General features: G+C 34.9%; 1 protein-coding gene across 8 annotated transcripts in view; it reads left to right on the top strand.

The window, feature by feature from the left end:
• LOC108568066 (fibronectin type-III domain-containing protein 3A) overlaps positions 1-5,055 on the top strand; it is a 44,483-nt gene extending 39,428 nt beyond the window's left edge. For 7 of the 8 annotated variants that reach the window (XM_017928959.1, XM_017928965.1, XM_017928962.1 and 4 more), the window contains 5 exons: positions 1,163-1,624; positions 1,796-2,595; positions 2,661-2,860; positions 2,911-4,325; positions 4,398-5,055. In XM_017928959.1, the coding sequence (XP_017784448.1) occupies positions 1,163-1,624; positions 1,796-2,595; positions 2,661-2,860; positions 2,911-4,325; positions 4,398-4,763 (3,243 nt within the window). In that variant the 3' untranslated portion in view covers positions 4,764-5,055. Of the gene's footprint in view, positions 1-434; positions 595-1,162; positions 1,625-1,795; positions 2,596-2,660; positions 2,861-2,910; positions 4,326-4,397 lie in introns of those variants that run through there. The other variant, XM_017928967.1, reaches the window with a different exon arrangement.
• The last annotated feature ends 13,641 nt before the right edge of the window (positions 5,056-18,696 follow it).

Genomic DNA, 18,696 nt, shown 5'->3' on the forward strand with positions numbered 1-18,696 from the left:
CTGCCAAGATTTAATCCACTTCCGCTCCGGCTCTCCGCTCGCATCTCGCCAAACAGGCCGGTTATTTACGATTGGGTGTTGATATACACGCACAAAGAGAGAATGAGAGAAAATTAAGATAATTAGACTCTGTGATATGATGTGGAGCAAATAAGAGAAGAATTCGAGCACGTGTAATTAGGCGGCGCCTCAGGGGGGCGGTTTGTTATCTCTCGCGCACAGATAGTGCGACATCCTCAATCAACCCTGGGTTTCCTTGGTTACGGCGACCTTGAATCCACGCACACTGAGCACGTCTTCCGATTCCACCTACGTTTTATTTATTTATGATTTTTTTGCTGTATAGTTTTTGTTTCGTTTTTTTTTGCTTCTGTCTTTTTCCCCTCGCTCTCGCTCCGTGCGATAACGTAACGCAATTACGGCGATATCGGGTTTATCAGCTAGTCTATTGCGCGACGAGCCGATGGAAAAACGCGCCACGTCCTGCCATATGTTTTCGTGAAACGTCGAAGTCGGAAAATGCAGCAGCAAAACGGGAACGGTGAAGAGGTCGCACAGAAACTAACCATAACTGTGACACTTAGGACAGCAACCGTATGTGTTCGCTAGCTATTCATTAAATACTACTGCACCGAGTAACATTTACATTTTGTTGCCTAGAAAAGATATTATTTTTTTGATAAATTCCATGTCTTCATCCATTCAGATTTAATTGTAAAGTTTTCACGTTCGACCGACACAAAATAAATAGAAATGTAAACGTTACTCCGGTGACAGTTATTATTATATTTACTTAAGATTGCCATGGGAACAAAGTTGTGTCTGTCATATATTAATTGTATTTTAAGTTGTCTGAATTTGTATAATACCATATGATATATATTAATTAGAAGAAATCCAAGCGAAAATATATATTGAGAATGAAAAGCTTTCAATTATCGATTCGAGAAAGCAACACACGCCCTATCAGTATTTCCAGCGAGTCCTCCTCAGACGTTCATTCGTTCGTTAGAAACGAAATAACTTTTTGTTTTATCTCATTCTCCTTGTAAGTCTCAACTTCACCACAACATGCGACAAGTTTATTGTGTTTATTTTCCTCTTTTCTGATGTTGGTCTCGTTTCCACAGTTGAAATTATTTTCCTTTTCTTTTCTTCGCAGAATGCCGGACCTATGAACGGCAGTAATGGACCACCGCAGGCGTTCTATCAACAGAGCATGCCGCAGGGCTTCGTCTCACCGCCTCATCCGCACTTCCACACAACAATGCCTCCAAGTGGTGGAGGAGGTGGTGGAGCAGGCGTCGGTGGAGTTGGAGGAGGTGGCAGCGTCGGAGGTCACGGACCTATCCCGACGCATCCCTCGGGCCATTCTCCGCCACTCTACTACAAGGACGAACGTACGCAACGGCAACACATCAAGCTCAAGAAGAAGTTGCAGGAGAAGCAACAGAAGAATGCTGGTGCTGGAGATGAGAGGAAGGATATGGCAAATGGAATTAAGAGAAATAAGGGTATGAATAGCGTCGGTACTTCGGAGGATGGAGAAGAGAGCAGTAGCGTTCAGGACGACGAGGATTTGCAAAGCTACATCGAGATATTGAGTTCCGTCCAACCACCTGTGGTAAGAAAATGATTTACTATATATGCGGGGTGGCCAAGATTTAACTTTAAAATTTGGTTTGATTCAATTCTCATCTCAGTATTTGAAACCGCCACTCCGAAGTATAGTTATAAAAATAATATTTATGATTTAAATAAAAGTTTTAATGTTATCTGTTTTGTTTTGTTACAGGTTATGGAACTATCATCGAAGCGTGCCTTACTGCAGTGGTCGGTTCCGTCTAGGTTGTCGGAGGCATCAAGCAGCGATAGTTTAGATGTAGATATTTCCGAGAGTGAACTGTCGTACGAGGTGCTCCTCAGCGACAAGAATAAGGAGGCCAAATTCAGGTCGATATACTTGGGAAATTCTCAATCGTGCTTGATCGAGGACCTTAAGCCCGGAATCGAGTACTACGTAAGATTGCAGGTTCATATGGACGGTCTCCAGGGAACCGTCTCCGACGCCCTGAAATTCGTTACGCCCTCTTGCGCTCCTGAGACGCCGGCCCCTCCTAAATTGACCAGCCGTAGCAAAAACAGTCTACAGCTTAGGTGGGGGACGACGCCGCAGAACGGGTCTCCCATCCTCCACTATATCCTCGAGTATGATGAAGGCAAGGGAAGCAGCAACGGCGGCGGCTTTATCGAGCTGAGCCGGCAGCGAGGTCAGATGATGAACGTGCAGAATCTGATACCTGCCACCTGCTACCGTTTCCGACTCTCCGCTGCAAACGCGATTGGCACCAGTGACTGCTCCCCAACAGTTGCCTTCTTCACACTCGATCACGCTCCTACCCAGCCGGATCCTCCGCAGCTGAAGAAGGCTGCCACTAACAGCCTCCATCTATTCTGGAAACGACGCCCGAAGGACGACGACTACAATTTGCAAATACTGCATCCCAACGCAGAGCACTACAGTCCCGTATACAATGGCTGCGATACGGACTACATATGTACGCAGCTCACACGTTACTCTGACTACAAATTCAAGTAATTAAATTTGCCGATGGATCTGGTTTAAGTAGAATTATCTAAAATGTTGATGTTATCTTCAGATTGAAGGCTTTGAACGAATTCGGACACTCGATCTGGTCGGAGCAAGTCACATTCCAAACGCTTCCTGAGAAACCGGCGAGGCCCTCGAAACCGGTCGTCAAGGGCCGTATCCATGCGCACTCCTTCCGCCTCAAATGGGAACCGCCCAATGACAAAGGCGGAGCCGATATTTCCAAATACATATTAGAAGTCAATTCAGGTTTAAACAAATCAGTCAGTCGCAATTATTGTTTAATTATTTGATTTTAGGTTCTGGTTACGAGACCATTTATACAGGTACGGAGACAGAAGCTATCTGTGATAAGTTGACTCCGGGTACGACGTATCAGCTTCGCGTTTCCTGCGAAGGCATCGGAGGGGTGAGTAATTATTCGGATCCGTGCACGGTGACGACGGAGGCAATCAGCCCGGGGCAGTGTCCCGTACCTAAGCTGCACGGCAAAGTTAAGTCGACGATGGCCGTGCTTCGATTTGCTGCCCCCGATTACAACGGAGGAGCTCCCATTCTCGAATTCGAAGCGGAAATGTTCGGACCGGACAGCAATCGCACCGTTTTCCACAAGAGCAAAGACCTGGAATGCAGCGTGACAAAGTTGCAACCAGGCTGCGAGTACTCGTTCTTTGTGAGGGCTGTCAATAGGATAGGCGCAGGTCTATGGTCGGACGCCCTCACAGTCGTAAGCGCCGCCGCCCCACCCACCGATTGTCAACCGCCAATTGTCGTCTGCAAATCGCCGACGTGCGCGACGGTGGAGTGGCAGGTGCCGCAGAGCAACGGCGCTCCCATCACCGAGTACCGCCTGGAGGTGGGCGAGAACACCGATACCTTCCATCAGGCTTACCAAGGCCCGCAAACAATGCACGAAATCAAGAACCTCAGTCCGTTCACCACGTACTACTTCCGCATTCAAGCATCAAACTCCGCCGGATACGGGCCGCACTCCGGGAACAGCATCATCCTTACACCGGCCGCTGCACCAAATCCTGTTAATAATCCGAAAAGCGAGATCACCGCCACCTCGGTAACTCTCAATTGGCACGAACCGTACAACAACGGCGCGCCTATCACTCACTACAACATCGAATACGCTGATCATCTGATCAACACCCAACAACCTGTCACCAGCTACACTATTTCCGATCTGCAGCCCAACACCTACTACAGATTCAAGCTGCAGGCTGTGAATGCGGTCGGGCCGAGCTCCCACTCCACCACGTTGAAGGTTACCACACTGCGACTTCCGCCGAGGCCACCGAAGCTCGATTGCGTCGGCGTTGGACACAACAACCTGAGGCTCAAATGGGGGGAGGGCAAGAACCCCGACTTCACGCAGTTTACGGTGGATATGTTGAACGCTCGCAACCAGGAGTACCAAACCGTGTACCGCGGCACCGCCTATACCTGCAAGGTGACCAAGCTGCAGGAGTTGACCAGCTATTCGTTCCGAGTGTGCGCTAGCAACGACGCCGGCGACGGAAACTTCTCCGAGCAATACACCTTTTTCACGAACATCGCGCCTCCTTGTCCGTTGAAGCCGCCGAAAATTGCCCTCGTCGAAGGAAGAACGTGCTCCCTCGAATGGATGCCACCCAAATACTCGGTGGCCGATCCCATCGAATACCTGGTGCAGTTCTCCAGGCTCAAGGACCAACAATACAAACAGGTACAATATACAACCGAATTATGAAGAAATTGTACTAAGCGGAAGTTTTTAAATTCATGTTGTGTGTTTTAGGTGTATCGTGGTTCGGAGACGAAATGCACGTTGGAGAACCTGGAGTCCGGAGCAGAATACTGCGTTCGAGTGTGCCCGATCAGGATGGCAGAGTCGGGGCAGGTGCAGGGCGCGTATTCGCCACTCTCCAACTTCTCGACTCCCCAGGCCGAGCCCCAGGTATCTGCGAAAGCATCTACCGCCTCATCGACGTCGCCGACACACGGAGGACACAGACACCGCTCCCTCATGTCGACCATCTGGTCACCCAACAAGACCATGTCCGAACTGCAGATCGCACTCCTCATATCCACGTGCGTGGCTGTCGTCGCCATTGTCATAGCCATCATCTACGGATGCCTTAATCCCATCACGAGCAACAACTAGATGATCAAGACAGAGCGCAGCAAATTCAAGAACACAAAAAGAAAAACATTGGAAGAAAACCGATGAGATTAATATATACTGGATAATCGATGTTTCTGACCGAGTAATTAAAGAAAGCAACAACAAAAGTAGGGCTCTCAGTAGAGTTGTCCGAACCTGAAAGATCTTTGGATTAATATATTATTTTATATACATTATATATAGAGAAATAACAGGAAAAACATCAAGCAACATATTTAATGAAAAAAAAAAAAAAAACAAGATATATACAGACAGTGATATTTTTTCTAAATGGGATTCTTATTTTTTTTATATATACATAATGTAATCATAAGTTTTCTTGAAATATTTATAATTATACATATAGTTAAGAGGAAAGAAGAAAATTATATTTGTAAAAGTCAAAGATTTAGATAGGTAGATAGAAATGGATCAGTTGGCGAGAGAAGATTTCTTCTTTTGTTCTCGTTTGGGAAGAGAAGAGGAAACTCGAACACCATATATATATATATACATATATAAAAATACATACAGATATATCTACATACAATATATATTATGAATAATATAAAAAACAAAAACAAAAGATAGTATTATTTAACAGGGCTAAAAGTTTCTTATTATATGTTATATATATAAATAAAATATATATTTTTTATTGTACTATTAAATGATTGATTGCGCAAGTAATGGAGGTAAATGTTTGTAAACTCAATGTTAAAAATAAATAAATTAATAATAATTAATTAGAAGAAGAAGAAAAAAAGAAATAAAAGAAATCGAGAATCATGCGAAGCAAAGCAAAACAAAAAATTAAATGTTTCTTTTGTTTCTTTGTCTACTTGTATATTCGAAATGTTTTACGTATATTACTTCTACTATTTTATATCTATATAATTATTATTTTGTGTTTTTTTTTTACATTTTTTTTGTTTTATTATTATTAACTATTAGTGCTACTACTATTACGATTGTTCGTTCTCTTTTAATATCCTTTTTGTCCTCGCAAAGGAAATGATGTTACTATGGAAATGTTATTGTCGATACGCGTTTCTTGTTTCTGTATTCGGTGCTAGTTAAAATTAACATCAAAAGAAAAAAAAAAACAAAAATTAAACAAACAAAAAATAGGACCTATATTATTATACATAATATAAATATATATATATACACAAAATAAATCCAGATTATATTATTGTAATTATAATTATTATCTCCATGGAGATGATAATGAAAACAAGCAAACTATATTTTGAGCGGGAAATATGAAAACTAAATAGATAATGAAAGCGAAAACTATGTAAGAGTAAACGAAAGCTATAGTTTATTATAAATGTATATGTGAGAAGAAGAAAAAAACAAAAGCAAAATGATATATTTTTTGTAATCATATATATTATTATTATTTGCCAATTTATATATATAAATATTATATTTTTTGTTAATTAATTCCAGTCATTACGTAAATGTATATTTAATTAAAATAAATAATTATTTTATATAATACTAAAAAAAGAACGAAAAAGAAGGACGAATTATTTTGATAAAATAAGAGATGAGAAGAAACAACAAAAAAAATCAAGTACTTTTTATGGTGGCGAAACATTCCATTCTTCTGTCTGAAACTTTTGTAAACGCGTAGTCTTGTGTAAAAAAAATTGCTGTCGAAAAGACGAAACTATAATATTATTATAGGTTGAAGGTGTCTTATTTTTTTTAATGCTATTATTACTTGTTACTGCAACTATATATATATATATTGATTTGTATACTATTTAATACGCTTATCTTCCTTCCATTTCTCTTTCTCATTCCTACAAATAAGTTTTCCCTCCTTGAATCAATTACAATAGAGAGAGAATCAATCCTTATTCTTCTGTAGAAGGGTACACGCTAAACAAAACAAATGCAACCTGAGAACTAAAGTATGTATTCTAACGTGCAATGTCCGCACTTGTCATTAACAGAGATTTATATTTAATATATGGAAATTATATAAGTATTATTACGTAAAATATAAATTATATAAGAGGTAAATGATGTGAAAATTACACAAACACAACAAAAAGTATATGAAAAATATATATATGAATAAATAAATCAATTATATTTTATATTATGTAGACTTTCGTTTAAAATCCATTACATTTTCAGAAGACTAACATTTATTTTGTCAAGAATATCGATATTGAAAAATATCAATTTAAATATTATTTGAATTTACAGAAAATTATCAAACTTAGCATAATCATGAAATAAGATAATTAAATTTAATGTTACTTTATATTTTAACTTATATAGTCTATTTCTTCAAAAACTATAAAAGTCACTTTAATTATCTAATATACGTTTTAATTCTAAAATTATAAGGAATAAAACGTACGTTAGTAAAAGTTGAATACTCATATAACCGAAAGTAAATAAATTTCGTTAGATTTTATCTTAAATCTCGAAAATGACGAATGTGTTTTCAATCAATAAATATTCAATTTAAATTTCAGACTACATGTAATCTAACTTATATAAAAGCATTTTGATGGTTACAGTAGTTTTCTTGCAATCTTCCATTAAATTTGAAACAATATAATTTGAACAAAATAGAAATATTTTATTTAGATTTTAGCCTATTTCTTAAAAACTATGAAAGAAGATTCTTCAATTATCAAATACAAGATTTAAAGCTAAGAGTATAAAGAATAAAACTTATTTACATCAATATTTGTGATTGTAATAGTTTCCTTGTAATTGTTAGTCAAATCTCAATAAATACTCTATTTAAAGTTTATACTACATGGAATCAAACGTGAATAAAAATATTTTGATGATGCCAGTAGTTTTCTCTCAATCTTCTAACACATTTGAAACAAAAACAATTTAGATTTTAGCCTATTTCTGAAAAACTATGAAAGTTACTTTAATTATCAAAAAGACGATTTTAAGCTAATATTATAAGGAATAAAACGTACGTAAATCAATATTTGTGATTGTAATAGTTTCCTTGCAATTATTAGTCACAGTTGAATAATAATATAACCAAACTTCCATCAGATTTAGTCAAAGCTTAGTTTATTTTATCCTAATACTACAATGAATCAAACTAGTATAAAAGCATTTTGATGATGCCTGTAGTTTTCTTACAATCTTTCATCAAATTTGAGACATTAATTTGAATATAAAAAAACAGTTTCCTTAGATGAGCATATTTCCAAAAACTATGATAGTTTAAATCAAATACATTATTTAAAGCTAAGATTATAACGCACGTAAATAAATATTAATAAGTGTAGTTGTTTGATTGTAATCAGTAAAAGTTGAACCAACTTAAGAATAAACGAAAATAAATAGAAAGTGACTATAATCAATGAATACTCTATTTAAAGTTAAAACTACATAGAATCAAGCGTACACAAATGCAGTAGTTTTCGTGCAATCTTCAGTCAAATTTGTAACAATGTAATTTTAACCATTTTTAAAACATGTTTAGTTTCAAGATCATTTATCAAAAGATTATAGCTTTATAATTTATTGAATATAGTTTAAATCACGCGAAGATTATAATTAAGAAAAATAATGTAATTAAATATTTACGACTTTTGTGGTTTTCTTCTAATTTTCTTTAAAATTTGAGTATTAATAACTGTTTATGACGAAGTCTTTAGATTTTCGTATAATTGTATGCGAAAAATATAAAACGTTGAAGCTGATATTACAAGGAACAAAATTTATGTAAATTGATTTTTTGTGAAGAATACGGTTTATATCATTTTAAAAAATATTATATTTTTATATATTAGATTTTATTTCATATAAATTTAAAGAATTTCAAAAACATGTTGATTCCATCTACTGAAATAAGACTGATGTAAATAAATGACATTAAAAAAATAGTCGTTAGTAACGCTCTTAAAAAACACGTTACGTTAGTAACAGTCAAAAAGATTCGAAACAAACGTATCGCGTCTTTAGCAACTAAGTTGTCAAATACATGTGAAAATTCAAGAGGCAAGCTGAATTCGATATGGACTTGCTGTGTAATTCGAAACTACTTAAATATTAAAATTACCGGTATCATACGCTTCGATCCCCTCATTTTTTTTCATTTCTATCGAAGCACAAGGAATTATGTATATGAGTGTGTGTGTGTGTGGTCACCCTTTTTTTCCTCGTGCTAATAATATCCTCGGAAGTGTGACTTCAACAACATCATTAGGGACTTGACCAGTGGTCGGTAAACTTTGAACTTCTTGAACTTCCCTCCGATTATTGCCGTTTCACTTTTGTCCGGTGGAAACGCGCGCGGTTCCCGTTCCCCCTTTTCTATTTGGCCCCGGCACGAAATATACAAACGCATGCAAATGCCGCCCCTTATTATTATTATTGTAAATTTGAATGCATTCGAAATTACCACACGAATGGATGGCTTAACCGGTCCGATCCACTCGGCATACATTACTCGACCCGGAAACGCGGGAACGAGAAAAATGTATTATATAACTCGTCGACTGATTTACAATTATCAATATTTGGGGTCGTAAATATATCCTATGTTAAGGGGATACAATTTAAATGCAATGAAATAACTCTACAAGATTTGACATTTGTCGTTGTGTCATAATTGACATAAGGTTACACAGTTTTTTTTTTAAATATGTTATTTGAGTTAAAACGCTAGAACATTCCAGAGGTATATATCAAAATCCCGACATTTAAAATCTTGGTGAATTTTTATTATCATTATTTCAAAAATATTCATTTTTTAAATATAATTCTACGCTCGAAATTTTTATTTCTTGAATACAATCTAATTATACAATTGCCAAAATCCGCTAAATTGTTCGGGATTTTGATACTGTCGGGATTTTCAGTGTCGGGTTTTTAACACTATCTGGATTTCTAATATTGGAATTTTGCTCAGAATCGTCCATCCAGATATCATGAAATACAACCAACTAGATCGTTTTATGATTCGTTGGATCAACTATCGGCGATCTACCATAAAAGTAATAGAAATATCAGAAATTTAAAAAAAATATAATATGTAATAGATCTAATTAAAAACCTCTCGCGATCAACCGTTTGAAAACCCCTGCGTTAGAGCATCCACTATCCATCTTAATTATATTTAGCAAAGGCTAAATGAGGAGTTAAGAAGAAATGAAATCTCTATTTTTTAAAAGTTACTTATAATTAAAAATATTTAATGTTATGTGACAAAAATTCTACTAACTTTTGATTATTATCATATTTCTGCAACAAAATTGACGTCATGATCTTAGGAAATTACAATTTATTTAATTAAAACCATTTGTCATTTATTAAAATTTGACTGTCAAAATTAAATAATAAGTTACATGTCCTATGTCACTGACGTACTTAATTCTATCTAAATGTATATTTGCAATTGTTTATGAAGTTGCACAAGAAACATAACTTTATTAATGAGATTTGAATTAAAAAAATAATATTTTTTTTTTAAAGACCTTATCCCAAGCCTTTGGTTATAAGTGTGACCAATAAATATGTAAATAATCACTTTAATTATTGAATTTACGATTTAAAGTTAAAATTATATAGGATCAAATTGGTAAGTTTAGATTTATTCTTCTGGTATTCGTCATTATTTTGTTTAATTTTAATAACAATTTTATTCGTCAAAATAGGCACCATTTGCTTCAATACATTTCTGCCAACGCGTATCAAGCAAAAAAAAATCCCATCTTTTAAAAAATGTCTGCTTTTTAGAGGTCACAAAGTCTGAAAATATTCTCTCAATCTCATTCAAATAAATCAGGTGTATCAGTATGGGGGATGCTGCAGGTCCTCGTAGCTTAAGTCCTTCAGTTTTTGATAGGTTGTTTGCACTACATGCGGCCTTGTATTGTCATGAAAGATAATGGAATAATGCATATTGGTTAATGAAGGATCCATCTGGATAAGTTTTCTGAATATCTCTTCAATTTAATGACATTTAATGAATCTGCATTTGTTGTTTGTAACGTCTCCAAATGACATAATTCGTAATTCTTCAGTAGTCGCCTAATTTTCATATTATATGACACAATATATTTCTCGTAATTTTCTGTAATATTATAAACAACAAAATCGCTTCTTAAATTATATCGAAAAAAGTAAATTCCGATAAAATATGGAATTTGTTAGCCAATTTTTAATTGATACGCTTGATTTCTGGTTGTAAAGTTCTCGAACAGTCAAGGGGAGGAGGTGTTGTGTAAGTGGGTTTCGGTCGTAATTAAATTGTCATCTTTAATCCGAGGAAGGGGTCATTCATCACGCGACCACTGACCGAACACCCTTCCCTTCCCGCCCACCGGACCACCGATCATTAATATTTCTCGACCCTCCTCGAAATGGATGTCCGAACGTACCTCGCTTTTTGACGCCATCCCCGAAGATGAATACTGGAGGGTGGACCAAAGAATGAGCAAAGGATTGAGCGAAAGAAAGAAAAAAAGAAAATAAAACTGAAAAATAAATAAAGAAATAAAAAAAAGAATGAGACGCTTTAATCTCATCGGTGTATTTATGTGTGCGACCGTTAATGAAATTTTCGTGGAATTGGGGAAGTGCAACGCTTCTTGATTGGGGTCCCATTAAAACGGTTACAATCTGACCGGCCGTGAACACCCCTTCATCGCCCCAATCGGACACTCTAGTAGCCAAGAATGAAAAGAAGAAGGAAAAATAGAAGATAGGAAAAGAGGAACTTATATCGCCACTCTGTGTCCGCATTTGCCCTTCTTCCTTCCGTCGTCCTTTAATCCTTCCTGACGGACCGTGAAGGTAATTGAGTCGCCTTTCCGTATCGCAAAATCAAAATGCAAATGGGCAGGACAGGAAGGGGTTTCAACAATTACATGAACATCAATTAATTTGTACAAATCGTCGAGATACGGATCTGACCGAAAAAGTTTCCGATTTCCGACTTCCGAATTTACATTTCTTTCCTCTTGCCTTTCTCACATAATTCCCTTCGCATTTAAATACATTTGCGAGAAACATTCGATCTATGCTCTTACCTTTAACCAATGCTCACAAACGGTAGTTTTTCACAATGAAAACCATTTTGTTAATTCATTCATCCATGGGAATTTTCATTTAGTCTTATCAATTTCTTTGCATCTAAGAAACATTTCATTATAAGTATACTCGTTTTTCTGTTCTGTAATAGTTTCTACGGTATTAGTTACCATAACGTTTCTAACTGACAACAAACGTCAAATAAAAAAACCTACCATCTATGATCAACGACTATTTTTCTCAAATTAATCATAGTTTCTAGTTGTTTAGTAAAAATAATCAAACGACAAATGTCTGTCATTTGTATATGAAATTAACCATTTTTCATAAAAAAACTAATCAATTGACGTTAAATAAAAATAATGCCAAGTTACATTATTAATACTAATCGTTAAAAATCTGACATTTATAAGTGAAGTCAACGTGACTTACTTTAAAGAAACCAGATTTTTGATGTTTCATAAAAAAATTATTAATAAACGTTAAAAACCTCTCATTTGCATATGAAATGAACCATTTTCGATCAAAAATGGTTCTAATCAATGGTTTAATTGATGACAACTTGACTGTCATAAGTTGGTTTAATACGAAAACAAAATTTAGTTTATGAATTAATAAGTTAATAAAAAAATATATATTTCATTATAATTATTCTCGTTTTTTTTTTAATAGTTTTAAGGTAATTACCTTAACGTTTCTAACTTACGTCAAACGTTAAAAGAAAGAAAGTCACTTAAATAGGAAAAACTAAAGCTCTATTTGTATAACATTAATTAAGTTGACATATTTTTTACTAAACGTCAAAAATGTGTTATTTACATTAAAAACAAACCATCTTCGTTAACTTGATTTCAATAATTTGAGTTTATTTCATGAACATTCTTTACAAATTCAATAGATTTTGAAAGTTATATATGAAAATTTATAAATCAATAATGAAACTGTAAAAGAGAAATTTAGAATAAGCACTATAAACTAGATTTAACAAAAAAATACAATAAACAATTGTTTCATAAACACCATTGCCATTGCTTGAGTTAATTAGGTTGAGTTATGAGATAATCATTTGAAATGGAAAGTTTTTTTTATACTTGCAATTATTTTGTATTCGCGTCAAAAGCAAAAATCAATTGTTTTCTTAGTATGCGTTCAAACGTCAGCCAACGTCAAAAACAGCTGTTACGCCTCCTTCAATTATTTCCGACCATTGTATTTGAAACAACCGCCTTTGATCTTCCAAAAACAAATATACAAAACAAAATCTTATATTTTTGACAAGTTTTTTATTTCACTTTACATTTTTTTTGTAATTATAGAATTTATCATTTGAAAAGAACCTTAAATTATCAAAAATCCAGCAATTAACATTATCTGAGTAATTGCAAATCTTTTAAACATGCTTCATTTTGCAATTGCAGTGGTAAAGATAAGATTTTCTCACAGTCGCAGAACCAATAATAAATTACTGTAAAGAAAGGAAATGAGAGGAAATAAAAAACATTATATTAGCAGAGAGGAAGAATCAAAGAGTGAAGAAAAAAGTGGATCGATCGCACACAATTGGAAACGCAAATAAATCACGTCCCCCTTTCATATTTCTCCCAATTCTCTCTCTTCTCGTTTTTTATTCATTATTATTCTGAATGCACTTCCTCATTCTTCGTCCGATGATCCGCTACCTTCTGCCTTTCTTCCCTTCTCTTCTCTCCCCTCTCTCACTCATAGCTTTCCTCTTCCTCCTTTTCTGCAGCGCAGCAAACAAAAGCCTCCAAAGGCTACTCGCATCTTCTCATCTCTCCCCTTCTCGAGCCAATAATAAGGGAGACTAAGCCTCTGACATTCAGATGAGACGATGAGAACGAAATGTGCAACCCTTGCATACGTGCATTCATTACGTGCGATCAGAAGGGAAGAAAGGGAAAAGAAAAAAAAGTATTATAAGTGCAAATAACGAGAGCATAAATCATCTCTGCATATTTACTCTTCCCTTTCCTTTGCATTAAGCATCTCACAGGATTATAGAATGCAAGTCCATACGGTAGAAACTGGAGACATCCTTTTAACGTTTTTTTTCTTCTCTCTTGATCTCACAGAAAGTAAAACCCTTGCATCGTCCGAAACACAGGTGTTTTGTCACCTTTGGTTTTGTATTACACGATGCTGTTAATTGCGTGCACCGGACAATGAAGAAAATTACGTTAGTGATATATTTCATCTCCTTGGGTTTCATTCCTAAATTTATCATTAAATTTACATTTCAAGCTATCATTATCAACTATTGAATTTGATTTACATCAACTTTGAAAACCAGTAATAATTAAAAGGTTTTCTATCAAGTGAACACGATTTGCTATAATAATAAATTAATGCTGTTACAATGTAATAAAATTAGTTTGCTTAATATAATTATTAGCAACAATAAATTAAATAATTGATACAAATTTAAAAAATCTAAGTATTTTCTTAGAAATGTGTATTAAAATGATAATTTTAAATGCACATGGAAAACAAAATAATTTCTTACTCAATGATAAATTTTCTCACAATTTATTTTGATTTGCTAAATTTTTTTAATAGAAATTAATGATTAAATTTGTAATAGAATTATTATGATGAATTTGAATTATGAACTAATTTATTTTTGTAAATAAATGAAATGTTTTGCAATTATTTCATAATTTTCATAAGTAAAAATCAATTCGTAAATCTGTAAGAAAATGACTTTAAAAATACTTGAATTCATTTATTTATTACAAATTTTGTAATTCATATTGAATACCGAAACTGAGATAAATAAATAGTAATTACTTGACAAAACAATACATTTCTCAGTTAAAATATATAGTATTACACTATTATATCGGCAAGAAGGATACAAAGAATGAATTTTAATTAATTAAATATTTTCCATTTTGTCCGGTCGACCTTTTCTCAGCTTTCTGACAATTTAATGAGTCCACGCTCATGAAACTGTTTGTCCGTATCAGCAAAAAAAACTGAATCAAATGCGATTTTAGATCATCATAATTAGTGGAAGTTTGAACATTCAATGAGTTTCGCAAACTACGAAATAAATGATAATCAATGTTACAAGGTCAGGGCCATATGCGAGATGAGACATTACTTCCCAATCAAGCACCAATAATTTTCCACGAGTTACCAAAGATGTGTCAGGATTTGCATTGTTTTGGTGAAATACTATTTTCAAATTATTGATTCACCAGTTTCATTACTTATTGACAGTAAACATTTGGTTGGCTCCTTGGATTCAGTTCAAAACTTACATTACACCTTTATAGCACCACCAAATTGATAGCAGAATCTTTTTTGATACAATTCAGCTTTCAATGTGCTTTATGCTTTTTTAACACAAGCTTTTGATTGAAAACGATCCATTTTTCATCGTCAGATGATTTGTTTTAAATTAAATTTGTTGGCGATTTCATTGCTTTTGATATTGATATTGCAATTATTCATTCATTGTCGAAGACATTTAAGTGATTTTCAGTTGTCGTGTGTGATACATTTACATTATATGACGATCCGATTCAATTATGACTTTGATTTGGTCATCATCAACTTCAATAGGTCGACAAGAATGTTGGTCATATTTAAGTGAAAAATCTCCAAAACGGATTTAAATAAACCAATTCTGATACGTTCATTCTATCAAACAATCTACATCATAAATTATATCGCTTTATGAGCCTCAGCAACTTTCTTGCCTTTAGGGAAAATAAAGAAGTAAAATATTCCGACAATGTTCGACTTTGCACTCTTGTAAAAACACTGGTGCAAACAAAATTATGCGTATTGAGCTACTAAAGGAAGCTAAAAGTAACATCTTTAAAATGATAAAAGGAAAAAATCATAACATTGACAGAAGTTATTTGAGAAAATCGAAATTACTTTCTTGCCAACCCAATATAACTAATTACATGATATAAATATTGTAAGTTCACTAAAGGAACGTTGTCCAGATTGAGATAAGACTGTTAAAATTACATGTGTGTGAGTAGGGATAATCTTAGGGGTCGAATAATAACGGATTGAATCTAAATTAAAACTAACTGTCAGTTTTTTTGTATGTTTCTGTTTGTCCGGAAGAAGAGATTCATTCAATTAGAAAAATTCAAATCAAAAGGAGAGAAAAAAGGGTCCGAGAATCTCGCGGTCCGTTTTCAATCCGTGCACAAAATGTATTTCCAACAATTAGATGTGTACAATTTTTTTTTCTCTCTACTTTCTATTTCTTCTGTTGTTCCATTCTTGGACTGTGCGAGTTCGTAACGAATTTATTTATGTGACTTGAAGTGTCCGAGGTGAAAGAGCGGCCGACCTCCCCCTTGTCACGGTGCAGTCAAGCTCTAAATCAAAAAATTAAAAAAGAAAGAAGGAAGGAGTTGCAATGAGGAAGAAAACAACAAGGAAATGAATTTTGTAAAAAGAGGGACACGTCCGGTCGGTTATTACAAGATCATAAGGGCGACGAGGAGGTCAGGGGGTCAGGGCTACCTGTCCATACTTCGGACCCTCTTGCTTTACACACGCACAAGAAGTGGTGGAATCGGTTCCGGGTGTCCGTCCGTCTCGTAACGCGAATAAATTAAAAACCAATTGTCCGACCCTTCCGAGAGGGCAAATATAAAAAATAAGAAGTAGGACTTTGCGCCACTTTAACTCGCCGCGCTCACCCTTTGACCCTTCGCCTTCGTTCCTTCCTTCCTTTCTTACCGCATTCGACGTTCCGGTACCATTTAGAAACGCACAACGTATCGCTTTTTAATTTCATTATTTAGTTTTACATTTAGTTTTTTTGTTGTTGCATCGTCCGAAAAGGGACGACCAACGGATTATTTTAATTCAATTTGTCCGGAGGAAATGGGGAACCTCTGTCGACTCAATTAAAAATCGCTCTGGCTAAACGGTCAACGATCAATCATCCGTCCGACCGGCAAAAAACGAAGATGCGACCATCGCGAATCGCATTGTTCGGACAGAGATGGAAAAAAGAGTGAAAGTGAGAGCCACCCCCGCAGAAAAAAAAATGCGGCTCATTTTCATTCAAAAAATCCTCTCGCGCACTCAACAGGTGGAGGAAATATGAACGGGCGTGCTTCTTCACCCGCAACAGAAAAAAAAATGTGTTTGTGTGTATATATATAAATCTAATCCATTAAAAGGGGGATTTTCGCTTTCCTTAACTTTCGCAAGGAATTCCAAGACACTGAAAAAAATATACGCGAAGAGTAAACGTACCCTTTTTATTTAGTCCACTTTTACATCGTCGACAAATTTACATTTCAAGTTTGCAATAATTAAATGTTCTTATAAGTTCAATGACGATTTCATCGTGTAAAATGTGATTATCTACTACAAAACAGTCCATTAAAACTATAAACTTTTATTACATTACTAATTGTAATAATGACTCTAACTACTGCAAAATTTAAGTATCATTCTGATCAAAATACCGACAACCATAATGCCGACACTGTTAAAATCCCGACAGTATCAAAATCCCGATGTGTTTTAATATCATTATTTTTTTTCATTTATGTTTTTGTTCTCAATTTATAACTGTATAACTTATATATATATTTTTTATAAATCAATTCAACAATTCTATGCTTGATTTTTTTATTTCTAGAAATATGGCGCATTGACAAAGATGAATCTGTTCCCCGCATTAGAGAGAAAGGATTGCTAAAAGTTTGATATTCACAAGATTATAATAATGTCTGGATCGAGGTTGACAAATAGGCTTGAATTAAAAAGCGAAATGACAGCCATTGTTTTTACTTACGGAGTTGGTATCCGTAGCAACAAGAGAACGTTTTTAAAAACTGTTATCGGGTTATCTAAGCAAATGTAATCTAGTCCTTAGCAACGATGCATGCACTGTTATTAGGTTATTGGTAACAAGGTTAACGTGAGTGTTTAGTAACAGAACATTCATGTCTCTATATAAATATGTCCCATGGTAAAAAAATATTTTTTTATTGCCAGAATGTGGCAAATTTCAAATAATAAATAAAGGTTAAAAAAAAGCTTGAAAATAATTGAAACATGTAACTGGATCGTGATTAATTCTAACCAATTTATGGACGAATTAAAAGGTCGTTAAAGCTGGGAGGTTACACGTTATATACAAAACTTGGCATTAACATATTTTTCTTCCTTCTTCTTGGGTCGACCGCTTCCAGGTAACTTACCCGCAACTGTAGTATGTGTGTGTATGCATGCATATAAATGACCCGGAAAACGGTCAATTTGACACATGTCAAAAATGGACCGGTCAAGTGGTCGACTTGCAACCCGTATAGATAATTGACGCTCGAATTAAAAAGTTCAAGTTAAAAAAATAAATAATTAAGTAATCGATCCGGAAATGCAGACGGTTAGATTCGGATTGCGAAGATCTCGTTCTCACAGATTCCCTCTCATCTCTAGCAAAGAAAATATCTGGAACAACGAACGGATGATCCATCATATCGTTTAGGGGAAGCGAAAGAGTGGAGATTTCGTTTTTTTTTCTTTCTTTCATTCTTCTTTATAGTTTTCAGGAGGGTGACATACAGAAAAACCACCCCTCGAGCAACACAAATACACTATGTCTTCCGCTACCCCATCACCTGTGGAATTTTTTCGATGGAGCGATCTTCTTTGGAACACCGGAAGAGTTTCCTCATTCTTTCTGCTTCACAATCGATGGAAGCATCGAATTTGACAGATTAACACACACTCGAGTTTGATCACCTGTCAAATTGAACTCTCCATATTTGGTTTCTATGGATACTTAACAAGTTGTATAACTGTGGTAACATGTGATATATTTTATAAAAATTAAATCATAGTATATAAAAAGTTCTGATTTATTGGCCATAGCAAATAA

This window comes from Nicrophorus vespilloides, unplaced genomic scaffold (genome assembly GCF_001412225.1).
Source record: "Nicrophorus vespilloides isolate i.1.1-1 unplaced genomic scaffold, Nicve_v1.0, whole genome shotgun sequence".
NCBI lineage: Eukaryota > Metazoa > Arthropoda > Insecta > Coleoptera > Silphidae > Nicrophorus > Nicrophorus vespilloides.